General features: G+C 43.5%; 1 protein-coding gene across 2 annotated transcripts in view; it reads right to left on the bottom strand.

Moving 5' to 3' along the window:
- CHN2 (chimerin 2) overlaps positions 1-15,120 on the bottom strand; it is a 150,027-nt gene that overhangs the window by 92,830 nt on the left and 42,077 nt on the right. For both annotated transcript variants that reach the window (XM_028749670.2, XM_077937046.1), the window contains exon 2: positions 6,732-6,770. In XM_028749670.2, the coding sequence (XP_028605503.2) occupies positions 6,732-6,770 (39 nt within the window). The remainder of the gene's footprint in view (positions 1-6,731; positions 6,771-15,120) is intronic.

Below are 15,120 nucleotides of genomic sequence, written 5' to 3'. Positions count from 1 at the left end.
CCACAGTGATACCTATTTATCTACTTGCGCTGATATGCTTTCAAATTGCTAGGTTGGCAGAAGCTGAGAGAGCAATGGGAGCTCTGTGGGTTCAAACCACGACCTTCTGATCGGCAAGCACAAACAGGCTCAGTGGTTTAGACCACAGCGCCACACGTGTCCCTGTTTGAGAAGAGGGGGACAGCAACAGCAGGTTTAATTCTCCCAAGCACTATTCCCAAGAACTAACTCTTGAGAAAACCCTGAACTTTCTCCAGGTGTTTTCTGAGAATGCTTTGAAAAACCGAGCCAATTATGAATCGAACTGGAGGGAGCTTAAGGTAAAGGTAAAGGTACCCCTGCCCGTACGGGCCAGTCTTGCCAGACTCTAGGGTTGTGCGCTCATCTCACTCTATAGGCCGGGAGCCAGTGCTGTCTGCAGACACTTCCGGGTCACGTGGCCAGCGTGACATCGCTGCTCTGGCAAGCCAGCGCAGCACACGGAACACCGTTTACCTTCCCGCTAAGGAGGGAGCTTGCACATCACTAATTAAGTGAGTCAAAAACAGGAAATGATCAGCATGAGGTGTGTTATTGCTATATGCTGCAGTCAAGTCTTTTGGCTCGCCTGAGGGCCAAACAACTCATTGCACACAAACACGTGTACAGAAGAACCCAGATGTCATTAAAAAAAAAAAAAAACAGTTTTAGGAGAATAAGATTTGGAGCAGTGAAGCAAGTGAAAGGGAATGTGTTCCTCTTCCCTTGCTCATCATTCCTCTGCTCCAAATTGTCCTGGCAGTGAATTTTCACACACCAATGGGGTTCAAGTGATTTGAATCCCAATGGGGAAAAGGCCCTTCACAAAGAGCCACAGAACAGGGAAGGGCTATGCGCATCTTCTGTCACCATTCTAAACTCCCTTTTATAAAGCATGTTCAATATGCAGCAAGCCTCTGATAGGGCGCACTGACGCAAACATGCAGTGCACAACATGCTGCTATACCCATTCACGTGATAGCCATTGCTTTAAAGAAAGGAAATATAGCAAGCAGGTAGAAGCTGCTTGGTCATTCGATAAGAGCCAAGTTGCTCAGACTGGAGCAGTGATGTTGCTGAATTTGGAAATGACCACCTGTCACTACGGAAACAATAAATGACTTCACATTATGGCTAGGGGCACCATAATCTCAGGACATTATGAACTGAATCAATTCCCCTTTAGCTTGAATGGCAAGAACACCCAAGGAAGGGAAGATGCAAAGAAGAGGGCTGCTCCTTGGCAAATTGTATGCATGGCCAACTAAATATCTGGCCTGTGGTCCCTTTACGAGAAACAGTTATGATGCAGGGGGCAGCTTCTGGAGAGCTGGCTCTGAGGTATGACCGAGGAAGTTTGTTACTACCCTATGCAGGCTCTCAAGCCACTTCAAAAATCAATTTTGTTCTACCACTAGCTCAGCTTGTAGTGAGTTCCTACATAAATGGCAGAATACAACACATGGTGTCAGAAGATTGATGGGCCATGACCGTCACGCAGAGCAATGTAAGAAATGTGCAACACAGATGTCTTACTGAGAAGAAGCTCAGTGCAAAGAATCCTGAAAATGTAGCTTACCAGTTTCATCACTTTCCAAAACATTTGGAGACTTGGCAGAAGACCTGCATGTAGGCACAAAAACTCGAAAGGCACTAGTATAGGGTGGGAGAGACCTGGCTTGGCACCAGCACACAACATCACAAGCCAGCAGTGCAATGTGGCTGCTAAACAAACTAATGCAATATCAGGCTACGTTAGCAGAAGCATGGTGCCCGGATCATGGAAAACAATACTTCCTCTCTATTTGCATTAGTCAAGCCACATCTGGAGTACTGAGCCCAATTCTGGGCACCAATCGCACTAGGAAGAACATAGACAAAGTGGGATGGGCCCAGAGAAGGGCAACCAGGATGGAGGAACTAAATCTTAGGTGGAACAGTTCAAAGATCTGGGGACGTTTAGCCTGGAAAGAACAGATTATGGGGAGACATGATAGCATTCAAATACCTGAAAGGCTGTTATGCATAAAAGGTGGTGGTGGTGGTGGTTGTTGCTGCAATTTATTACCCACTACTAAAATTAAAGAAATAAGGCGGGCCCTAGAAAGGTACATCTCAAGTGTCAAAAGCTGGCTGGTTCTCTGTTACTCCCATATGGCTAATTGAAGGATTGCATTTCCTCATACAAAGCTGCCTGGGCTATGAGTTCTTTAGGGAAGCTCTTCTCTTGGTCCCACCACCCATAATGGCACGCTTGGTAGGGACATGGGAGAAGGCCTCCTTGGCAGCTGCTCCCAGACTTTGGAACTCCATCCCTAGAGAAGCTAGACTGCACCTCCCCCCCTTGTCTTTTCACTGGCAGATGAATACTTTCCTGTTCCAACAGGCTTTTCAGAACTGACTGTTTTAATGAGGGGGCTGTTGCTGTACTGTTTTTGTTGTGCTTGTCTGTATGCTTTTAGTAGAACATGTGTGTGTGTGTGTGTGTGTGTGTGTGTGTGTGTGTGTGTAGATAGCTATATATAGAGAGATATGTGTAGTGCTTAATTTTTAAAAAACCTAGGTTTTTTTAGCTGTTCTTATTTTATCTGCAAGCTGCCTTGAGTCCCTGCCAGGGGAAAAGGTAGAGAGTGAATGAATGAATGAATGAATGAATGAATGAATGAGTCTTTGGAGGCTGGTCAGGACTAGAACTACTGAGTGAATATTGCATGGAAGCAGATTTCAGGGAAACATTAAAATTAACTTCTTAATGGTAACAGCTGATTGTCCAAGCAACACTTGCAAAGTGGTGGGCTCTTTCTGTGGAAATATTAAGACGAGGTTGCGCAGCTGTCAGCCAAGAATGCTATAATTGCATCCTCCACTACAGTTCTTGCATGAAGCAAAGACCAGGACTAGAAGACCTCTGTGGTCCCTTCCAACTCTTAAAGGTAAAGGGACCCCTGACCATTAGGTCCAGTCAGCCGGCGTACAGCTTCCGGGTCATGTGGCCAGCATGACTAAGCCGCTTCTGGCAAACCAGAGCAGCACATGGAAATGCTGTTTACCTTCCCACCAGAGCAGTACCTATTTATCTACTTGCACTTCAACGTGCTTTCAAACTGCTGGGTTGGCAGGAGCAGGGACCGAGCAACGGGAGCTCACCCCGCCGCAGGGATTCGAACCGCCGACCTTCTGATTGGCAAGTCCTAGGCTCTGTGGTTTAACCCACAGCGCCACCCGCATCCTATCTTACGATTCTACAATTCTGAATGATATTTCATCTAGGAACTCCTTGTGGATAAAGCTTTGCATCTAATTTAAGTTTTTTAGAAAGCAACCCTTTCCTTCGTGCCTCTCCCCCTGTCTGTTGCTTCTGGAAGGTTAGTTTCAAGGAAAGGGAAGGAGAAAGGCATACTGAGTGGTTGTGACTTCTGTGAGCCCCCAGTAAGATTCAGAAAGAACTACAATGGTACCTCTGGTTACGAACTCAATTCGTACTGGAGGTCCGTTCTTAACCTGAAACCGTTCTTAAACTGAGGTACCACTTTAGCTAATGGGGCCTCCCACTGCAGCCACGCCGCTGGCGCGTGATTTTTGTTCTCATCCTGAGGTAAAGTTCTTAACCAGAGGTACTACTTCCGGGTTAGCAGAGTCTGTAACCCAAAGTGTTTGTAACCCGAGGTGTTTGTAATCCAAGGTACCACTGTATTACAAAGTGAGTCTCAGGGAACTGAGCCATCTCCGGGTCAGAGTCTTGAGGATTTATAGGATCAGGTGAAATGCAACTGACTGGTCCTCTGCGTCACCTGACCATATGGAAGGGTAAAGGTAAAGTTAAAGGATCCCATGACCATTAGGTGCAGTCGTGACCGACTCTGGGGTTGTGGTGCTCATCTCGCTTTATTGGCCGAGGGAGCCGGCGTATGGAAGGGTAAGTCTCTGTAATTCCTTGTGGCTAACAGTATTGTTGGTGTCTAACTGATTTCATATGTTTCAATTGTACTTTTTTTCGTACTGCCATGTTTGTTGTCCTGGGTTCCTTTGGAGGAAGAGCAACATAAAACAACAACAACCATCGCAGCAGACAGCAGCCCAGTGGTAACAGTGGCTCAGAGCCTAAGACAGTTGTGTCTAGCTGCCAGAGTTCCCAATATGAGACCAATGGTGCTGTGCAATCTAGTCTGAGTCCACTCTCAGACTGGTATCCAGCCCAACAATCTGTGTTTGTAATGTCATTGTACATGAGAAGTAATGTGAAAACAACATGGCATCTGAACTAGGGCGCAAGGGTAGCATGTGTGGGTGACAATAATATTTGTAGATTAGAGGTACCGTATTTTTCGCTCTATAACACGCACCAGACCATAACACGCACGTAGTTTTTAGAGGAGGAAAACAAGAAAAAAATATTCTAAACAAAACAGTGGATGTATGATTTTTGTGGTTCATGCTTTGGCCAGACATGTGATCTGACGGTGAGTTTGGGGTAGCCCAATGCAAAAATCCTGAGGATCCATGTGGATCCATGCTAAAGTCGCCCTAAAGTCGCAGGGGCGCTGGGGGAGTGAAGGGGAAGCAAGAGGAGGAGAACAATCCCTCTCACACACAGACACAGACACACACACACACACACACACACACACACACACAGTATCAATCCTAAAGTCGCAGGAGAGGCAGGGGCACTGGGAGTGGGAAGCAAGAGAAGGAGAACGATCCCCCCCCCTCTCTCTCTCTCACACACAGTATCAATCCTAAAGTCGCAGGAGAGCGCAGGGGCGCTGGGAGTGGGAAGCAAGAGAAGGAGAACGATCCCCCCCCCTCTCTCTCTCTCTCACACACACACACAGTATCAATCCTAAAGTCGCAGGAGAGCGCAGGGGCGCTGGGAGAGTGAAGGGGAAGCAAGAGGAGAACGATGCCTCACACACACACAGACACACACACACACAGAGTATCAATCCTAAAGTCGCAGGGGCGCTGGAAGTAGCAGGGGCGCTGGGAGAGTGAAGGGGAAGCAAGAGAAGGAGAACGATGCCTCACACACAGAGAGACAGAGAGAGTATCACTCCTAAAGTCGCAGGAGAGCGCTCGGGCGCTGTGAGAGTGAACAGGAAGGAGGAGGAGGAGAACGATAGCTCAAGCACACACACACACACAGCCCCTACAGTGGCTGATCCAAAATCGGACAGCAAAAAAGTGCAGGCAGGGACACGGGGTTGTTTTAAAGCAACCAGCCCCGATCTGCTTCTCTCCCTCCTCCTGGCTAGGCTGGCTGAAAAGCTTTGCTGCTACTTAGCAGCTCAGTGGAGAAGAGAGAGGGACATAGAGCACGGGGTTGTTTTAAAGCAACCAACCCCGCTCTGCTTCTCTCCCTCCTGCCCGGCTCGGCTCGCTGACAGGAGCCGCTTACACCCGCTTTGCAGTTTCAAAGAGAGCCACGGACTGCTCACAACTGCAGCGGATTCCCCTGCCACCTGTAGGCATTCGCTCCATAACACGCACAGACATTTCCCCTTACTTTCCAGGAGGAAAAAACTGCGTGTTATAGAGCGAAAAATACGGTAAATCTAACAAGCTCTAAAGCTGACAGGCATGGCATCTGGATTCAATTTTTGAATACTTCTCCTGTATATTCCATGCTTTCGAATTCTTCATTTTGAATGTGGCTTTCTCCAGTGCTAAATATATGATTGACATCCTATTCAATATTCCGTTGGAAGTGGGGGGGGGGGGCAACAACCAGGTTCCCAGAAATTTGTCTTGAATTAATGGTCCAACTACAACCAAAGTTAAGAAAAAGGCAACACTTTCAACATGAAGGTCCACTGCAGTTTTTGCCTTGCCACATGGTAAAATGAATGAGGCTTACACACACACACACACACACACACACACACACAAAATAAATTCTTGACAACAGATTGGCAGCATCCTTTTTCTGTTTCAGCAGTACATATAATTAAAACATATACACCATGTGATCTCCTAAGTCTCTAATGACAGACTGTTGTGTTAGCAAGAACAATAAAATGAGCTTTTAAGGGCTGTTCTTAGAATCATGCCAGGACCTGCCCTTGGAGTAAATCTCTCTCTTTTTTCTCTCTGCCTGCACTCCTGCGCCAGGGATTTTGTGCTGCACCTTTAGTCAATCAACACACTCTTTGTCGCATCTGTTGGTTCCATTTCTGTTTCTCTGACTTTTATGTCCAGTTAATGAGCACCTACGCAATAGCAGTGGCTTAGACAGGTCACCCCACCCATTTCAAAGCAGCTACTCCAAAACCGATGCTTCTTGGCTTTGGCAGGTGGTTAGCAAATGTGGAGCAAGAAGAAATCCCAGCAACCACGTGCAATGCAATCCTACACATGTCCACCTGGATGCAATGGGACTTATTCTCAGGTAAGTGTATATAAGATTGTTGCTCTATTCTAATTTCATGCCACAAGGCAGGCAACCCTGTACTTAGAAATCCCTTACAGATGCCTTTCTAGTCACTTAAAACCCACTGATGATTCTCCCACGCCTTCTCTAGATAGCTTTTAACCTTACTAAAATTGTTATTTTAAAAACATAATTTTGACTTAAGCATCTGCTCCCATGGTTCCTCTTATCAGTGCTCACTTCCTTTAAGGTTCCTCAAATCATACACAATGCCCTTCCAAAGTCTCCCATGTTAGGTCCCCTGCCCTCCTCCCACACCCAAATTCCAGTTTCTGATACTCACGGTATGATTTCCATATTGGGGGCTGATACTCTTCGGCATCTAAAATAGGGACAAAAGAAAAAACAAGTCAACCGAAAGCTCAGTGAACCTTTCAGCATGTAACTCCTATACAGAACTGAAGAGAACTAGATGTTACCATTGAATTTAGCGCAATATATGATATCCCCTCCCTGCAATATTTGTCATTTCATAGGAGCTGTGTAGGTACCCTGTCACAGATAATAATAATAATTTCTTATTTATACCCCACCCATCTTTCAACAAAATATTAAAATACAGTAATGCATCAAACATTAAAAGCTTCCCTAAACAGAGCTGCCTTCAGATGTCTTCTAAAAGTCTGGCAGTTGTTGTTCTCTTTGACATCTGGTGGGAGGGTGTTCCACAGGGCGGGGGCCACTACCGAGAAGGCCCTCTGCCTGGTTCCCTGTAATAAGAAATTTAACTGGGGGAGGATCCCGTGTGTCAGAGTACGAAACCTACACCTCCTCCGTCCATTTCCCCCATGTGTCCAAGGAAAGGAACGGGGTGGAGAGCATGAAGGCCCATGGATGCAGAGAAACTACCCTGCAAAATAGGGGAAACTGTGTACTGGCTGAACAACCCTCCAATACACAGCAGGTAGTAGTAGTGCCCCTTCTCACAATGTAATGATGCAGGTTGTTGTGAGGGCTCCGTGTAGGCCACAAATCCTGAAATCGTTTGGGGGTTTTATAACCAGGGCATATTCCACGATATACCTGTGAAGTACAACTATCTTTGCAGACAAACACCAAACACTTTATTTTACCCATTGACTCTGTTATTATTCGGAATACGTGAGTCGACATATATGGAGCAGAAAGAAAGTCACAGGCAAAATACCAATACCTACAGTATTGTACCTATAGTGGATGAACATGTCTTGTTGTTTTTTTAAAAAAAATATTTTTTATTAACCGACCAATCAAATCAAATCAAATCACATCACATAAATTCCGAATTACAAAGCCGAATTTTAAATTTTTGTTGGGGGTACCCATATTTCAAGTTCCGAAGGGTATTCCAATCATCTTCTTGCTGCTGCATTAATGTCCACAAATCTGTCCAAATAATGTTCACAGTTCTATCCAGTCCTATCTTGCTGTTTCCACATCTCCTCTTGTTATTTTCATATATTTTTCTTTTTTCTTTGTGATCTCTTCTGATAATCTCCTTAAGTAGGTAAACACAAATTGTAATCCTGTGTGAATTTTTCCGTTTGTCCAATAACCATATCGAGATGGTTTCCATGTATCATTACTTCCATAAATAAAAGCACTCTTTCCATCATTAATCTTCGCAAATCTGTCGCCTTCTTTTGTCCTCTGAGGAGGTTCGCCCGCTGTATGAAAACAAATGCATTCCTCCTCCCGGACATAAGTCTTTCGACAGAACTTGCCAAAATGGTGACGCTGTTTTTTACTGCGTCATCCCAAAGCTCTTGTACTTTCCACGATCTCCTTAAAGCATGCTTTTGGTTAAAAATTATCTCCACACAGTCTTAAATCATCCAGCTTAGGTCATTTAAGCAGCATTTCTGACTTGTGTGTGTGTGTGTGTGTGGGGTTAATCACATAAAAGAAAGGAAAGTTTCCCCCCCATCCAGTCCCGTTGCCGACATACCGAGCCTTGGTGTGTCTTCTCATGATATATTCCTTTTTATCCGACCTGTCTTCTTTATCAGAGATCCCTTCAATTAGCAGTCTTTACTCCCCATTCTTCCTTGAAATATGTGCATTTGCTTCTTTCTAATTGTTTCTTTTGAAGTTGCTGCAGCTAGCGGCGCGAATCAGAGACAGCATCCAGGAGAGCCGGAGTCCACACAAGGGCTTTCTGCCTAGTGCCCCCACCCCCTCGAGTTCGGGGGTGGTATATGTGGGCACAGCAGGCAAGGGCAGTCCCCCCCATCTCCTTGGGGGGGCAGGGAGGCTGCATACTCCCATCACAGCCTCTTAATTACCTCGTGTGGGTCGGAAGAGATGTTATTGCCGGCCATCTTCCAATGCACCCCTAGTGGCCCCCCCGAACATGTCTTGTTTGGATGACCACATCCTGCCAAGGAACCCAAGGTCATATACATCAGAGGGAAGGTGGGAGAGGCCACGGAACGCGGATTGGAAGAACATTTAAACTTCTGTAGCTGCTCACATTTACACTCATGCATAAGCACCCAGTTTACTTTGCTTCAGCAAAGGTGGCCATTTATTTCTGCTATGGAATCCTATAGGCTGCTTCTGCAACGTGCATCATTATAATGATAAATACAATGACCAAGTAGACTGTATCATTAATCTAGAAACAATATGCAGGTTAATTAAAACAATCTGATGTTTTCTATTCCTATGCTACTTATGGTAATGAAAAATCCAAGCACATTTCCTGAGCTCACACATATTTGTGCATTATATATACCTACATACACAGTCGGTATGCCGTGCAAGTGATTAACTGCAGTGTGCTTTTAAAAATGAGACTATGCATTTGAGGCAATAAACTCCAGCAATATATAGATACATTTATCATCTACTCCTCCACACAATTCTCCAAGCACTTAACTCTCAAAACAATCACTTTAACACTAGACCGCTCTGGCTGTGGCTTTCTACATTTCTTATAGTCAATGTCTAACATAATTCTGTTTCCCTAATATTGGGATGTATCATTAATTTGCAAAATGGATATACTTAAAATAAATGCAGAGTTAACCATATTTCATCAATAATTCTAAAAGCTGTACACTGCAAGCTTGATTGCATCTGGTGTTGCTACTGTTCATTCAGCTGATCTTACGTTTATCATTATGGCTTCTTTCTATACAAATAAGCTGTTTCACAGCAACGTTTAATAATGTTTGTTGCATCTATCCTTCAAAGTAAGGACGGATGGCCAGAAATGACTCCCCCCCCCCCAATACCCAAGTCTGTGCCGTTGGATGCTTATTAAATTATCTGATTAACATCAGCTTTGATCATAGTAACTAGATAATCCTTGGGATAATACTGTATGTACTGGTATGTAAAGACAAATGCGCTGACACACTGTAGAAGTAAAACACTTGTTTTCCGCTGCAGTACTACTGTGTGATCCACACTTTCATTTGCAATCTTACTTCAGGAAACAAGCCAAGTACAATCTTATTATGAAGCTGAAAGAGGTAGCCTTTTTAAGCTAATGAGCATTAAAAGGAAGACGGAATTTTATGAGACTCTCACATTCATATTAAAGTAAACATGTGGGAAACTAATAAAAAAAAGGGGCTGGTTTGATGAGCAAATGGCTGGAAGAGTTTTATCTGTATTTTCATATTCTGCTGCAACAGAATATCAAGACTAATGCAGACTATTGGAAAGCTATGTTTGTGAAGATTTGCAACTGCGACACGAATAAACTTTCTGTAAAGCAAAAAACAGAACTGGACATACATGGCTGATACTAAGATGGGAATAGTGACAAATGACACAACTTAATTCTGTTACTATCCTATTGTGATATATTGTTTTTATTATCGTAAGCAGCCTTGAGAATGCTTAGAATGAAGGGCAGCACAGAAAACTGCTCCATGTCGCTGCCATTGATGCCAAGAGTAGGGGGTACCAGAAGTAATGAACACATCAGACAAAGGGTGGCATCTGACACTCTCTTACTTGGAACCTGAGCTTACTTCAGAGTAAGCACGAATAGGCTATAAGGGTTGATAAATGTGGAGCATGTGTGAATGCTGAGTGCAAGTGGTATGTAAATGGCACACGCTTGGACTACTGCAATGCTCTCTGCGTGGGGCTACCTTTGAAAGTGACCCGGAAACTACAACTAATCCAGAATGTGGCAGCTAAGCTGGTGACTGGGAGTGGCCGCCAAGACCATGTAACACCAGTCCTGAAAGACCTACACTGGCTCCCAGTACATTTCCGAGCACAATTCAAAGTGTTGGTGCTGACCTTTAAAGCCCTAAACGGCCTGGGCCCAGTATACCTGAAGGAGCGTCTCCACTCCCATCATTCAGCCCGGACACTGAGGTCCGGCCCTGAGGGCCTTCTGGCGGTTCCCTCACTGAGAGAAGTGAGTTTACAGGGAACCAGGCAGAGGGCCTTCTCAGTAGAGGCACCCGCCCTGTGGAACGCCCTCCCATCAGATGTCAAGGAAATAAACAACTGTCTGACTTTTAGAAGACAGCTGAAGGCAGCCCTGTTTAGGGAAGTTTTTAATGTTTGATGTTTTATTGTGTTTTTAATATTCTGTTGGGAGCCGCCCAGAGTGGCTGGGGAAACCCAGCCAGGTGGGAGGGGTATAAACAATAAATTGATGATGATGATAATGAATGTATGGGCATGCATATGCATCCTTGTTGAAGCTGTCTAATTTTAACATTGCTGGTCTGTCGCTCATTGGCATGCATCCACCATGTGTCTCCAACTGTTCACCTTCACACTTCATGATGTTTAGCACTGCAAACACCAGCATACGCACAGTCCTGATTACTATGTGTATGTGTGTGGAATGGTTTCAGATAAAGTACTAAAGGAAACCAAAAAAAAAAGCACAGAGATGTCCATAGATACCTGCTTATTATTTCCCATCCACTTCAAAATGCTCTGAATTAGCATACAGTGGCATTTGCTTTGAAAGGCAATTATATTCTGAACAATTAAATCATAAGTGAATTGTTTGCTTTATGCTGTGTACTGAACCACTTACCAATTACTGGTGTTTACTATCCCAGTCTTATCGGGACAATCAGTGCAATACATTAAAAATGGCAACTGCTTTAATCCTTTTGTTTGTGTTAGGCTCTCTCATGTATGCATACATTTTACTATCTTAAATCACCAGTGAGAGAGAGAGAGAGAGAGTTGCTATTATGTCTGAAGATTGTTTGGGGTATGCATTTGCTACTCTTTGTTTGTTTGATTACTAGCATTTGAAGTATCGTTTCAGAAAGGTGTTCAAACTTTTCCAAAGGGTAAATAACATCAGATGAAAGGAACATTCTTGAAACATCCTTGGAAAAAGTCAAGCTGCATCCCACTGGAGTACAAAATGGAGAACGCTATAATTAATTATTATAGAGGGAATATAAAATCACTACTTGAACAGCCTATAGGCCCAATAACGTTATTACTTCTGCTGATATAACTTGCTCTCCCTGGGATCTTTTGGTCCCAGGCGGGCTTGAAGAACGGCGGGACAAAATCTTCTTATCATGCCCTGGTGGATCCAAAGTCTTTGAGAGAGGGAGAAGTAGGATCTTGATTTGGGGAAGATAGTTGCTTTTCAGCAAGCCAGTTTCTGGGCCACCTGAGAACCTTGGCGGAAGGACAATTTTAAAATGGAATAAACGATATGATAACTTGACCAAGGGAGAAGGAGAAACCATGGACCAGAGAGCAAAAATGTGGTTCAGGCAAGTATGGAGAGCAAAGAAAGGGAATGAGAGCGTTATTAGAGCCAAGGAACCTGGCAAAATAGGCAGGGTGAAGTGAGGAAATTACTGTGACCTGAATACAGTAAAATGCTTTGCTGCCAAAAGTCGGCTAGCAGGAAGGGAAAATTTATATAGGGATAGGAAAGGGCACAAATCATAGCGGATTGGGATGCAGCACGGCAAAGAGCCAGTAAAATGACTTGAGTCCAAGGAGTCCAATGGCTTTCCACAAGGATGCAGCTGCTCAAGGTCCTGACTTCAGCCCAGCTCCTGGAATGCCTGAGATTCAAGCCTGTCGGTGGCCGAGGACCTTGGCAAACATCCATGCACACTAAGAGGCGTTATTCATCACTCCGTCTATTTCTGATGTTCATGCTGTTGCTTGGGTAGCCAAAATGCACCACCCATTCGAAAGCGGCAAGTACCAGCAGACTTGGGGAAACACAAAGGTTTGCAGAAGTACAAACATAAATGGTGGTGGTGGTGGGAACCAAAGAAATGGAGGAAACCCCAAAATATCCAGAGGACTCATCATGCCCAGTGGCTATAGAATACTGTTTTTATTGATTTGTACATGTTTATCTTCATCACAATAGCATCATCTTGAATATAAAAACAAAACCAAATAACCCCCTCCCCCCTACAACTTCCCTCAACTTCCTCTTCTGGTTTGTTGCATAATACTTTCCACTGCTTTCTGGTTATTTCTTAATATTGTATTCTCTAAATTAGATCTTTTCTTTATTCTGCTTGGTAATTGTCTGGCCACATAAAATATCAGGCAGAACAGCTTACATCAGTGATGGCCAAACTTGGCCCTCCAGATGTTTTGGGACTACAATTCCCATCATCTCTGACCACTGGTCCTGTTAGCTAGGGATCATGGGAGTTGTAGTCCCAAAACAGCTGGCGGGCCAAGTTTGGCCATCACTGGCTTACATGAAACAAATTGAACAGGGGAAGGTTTGTGGATGTTTTGTACTTCTAAAGTGGGTTTTCCTTTTGGGGTGGGGAGTATGTGCATAGCAAAAGTGCTCTCATATCTCAAATCCAGGCAGTGACGCTTCTCCAGTAACTTGTGTTTAGGTAGCAGCAGAACTTTGTGACGAGTGTACTTCCAGTCCTGAACAGCCGGTACTTTAGGTCATATTTTTTCCAATGCATCTTTGTTGTTACAGTGACACAGCAATGTGGTCAAATCTGATTGGCTATGTGCATGACATCATTTGTAGAAAGACAAAGATGCACCCAAGTAGTAGCCAACTGGGGCAGTGAACAATGAGCTTGCATGAATAGAGATCTTCTCCCCCTTGTTTTCATACCAAAGCTTTGTTTTTTGTGCCAAACACGTTAGCCTCCAAACATTTGGCACCACTCAACCATAGGACAGAAAGAGGAAAACCAAACTCCGTAACACTTTGAAATTATTGTGCTAACCTTCCCCCCAAAAGTATCAACTTTGTGACAATTGAAATTGACAAACCACTGAGGAGGAAATGCTATGAAAATATTTTCATAATTCATTGTCAAGCACGGCTGAATTTTCACAGCTAAGAGCAACCATTCTCTACAGCATATACATGCTGCTAATAGTTTTTAATGCAAAAATCAGAGTTATAATATATCTTATTCTATTAATTCATTTTAATATATGAGTTGATTTAATAAAAAAAGTTTATGAACAAATTATATTGTGTTTGCCGTCTGCTAATCCCACAGGAAGATATGAGGAATCTGCACCTTAATGGGCTCTGAGTTTATCGTAAGATGATATAAAAATTCCTGCTTAATCTTGTGATTAGGATTTCACAAAATCTCAAAATATTATATGGAAGAAAACGATTACATTTAGTAAACTTTGCTCTTATTTACTGTATGAAATGTGGTTTGAATTAAAAAGGAAGAATTCCTGAAAAGTATTCCAAACTGAACACAACTTCTCTCCCAATGTTCACATTCAGATGTACAGAATCTGTACAGAATCATCCCGAGAATTAGAGCATAAGTTAGAATTTGTTTAAGCACACCTTACACAGTTTACACATGGTTCAATCTACCTATCAATTAGAAATTGGGGCCAAATCTACAGGCTTCAAAAGTAAATATGGAACCACGAATACCACTATTGTATAATTTCCAGGAAACTCCATGCTTTCACATTTTTAGAGTGCCCTAGCAGCAAACTGACCAAAAATGATCACAGGAAATATTTCCATTAGAAATGCTGTTGCAGGAACGGTTCCAGTTTCTGCAACGTAGTCATAAGTTAACAAAATGTCCATTTATTTGCCTAAGGGAAGCTGATATGTTCCCTGAAAACTTATTAACCTTTAGCAAAATCCAAACCACGGCTTTCGCTCACTCAATTGTGCCTGACACATGTCATTTTATCATCTCCGTCACTGGGAACATGTTCACTTCTCCCACTAGTCAAGGGTAAATGAGGTGATCCAATCCTGTTCCTATAACTGACTGAGAAAAGCAATGCACAGCCTTGGAAAACCCTGACCTGAATAGCTCTTACACTCAATCTTACCTAGATGTGCAGCAGTTTTATTCACTAGCAATTTGCAAATATAATGAAATGCATTCAACTTGGAGAAAAGAAACTAGGCTGCCATATTCAGCATGCTACAAACAAACAAGAGCTAAAAGACTCCTTATATAGAACAAAAAAAAGAAGAGAACTCAACTCACGAGAAATCAGCCATTCTATACTCAAAACAACACTTCTACAAGTGTGGAGTGAAAAACTCTAGACTATTGGCAAACAGGTGTAGGAAAAAAATCCCTCAAAACAATGCACTGCATCACCAAAAAAGACAGCAACATAACATTCTCCTCCATAGAAATAACCTCAGAATTTGTGGAATTTTACTCCAACCTATACACTTCCCACAACCCACCAGAGGAGGAAATCAAAAAATTCCTAGCAGGACTGACCAT

The sequence above is a fragment of the Podarcis muralis genome, chromosome 12 (assembly GCF_964188315.1).
Source record: "Podarcis muralis chromosome 12, rPodMur119.hap1.1, whole genome shotgun sequence".
Lineage (NCBI taxonomy): Eukaryota > Metazoa > Chordata > Lepidosauria > Squamata > Lacertidae > Podarcis > Podarcis muralis.
Note: the sequence above shows the minus strand (reverse complement) of the source record. Positions and strands in the feature narration are given on the sequence as shown.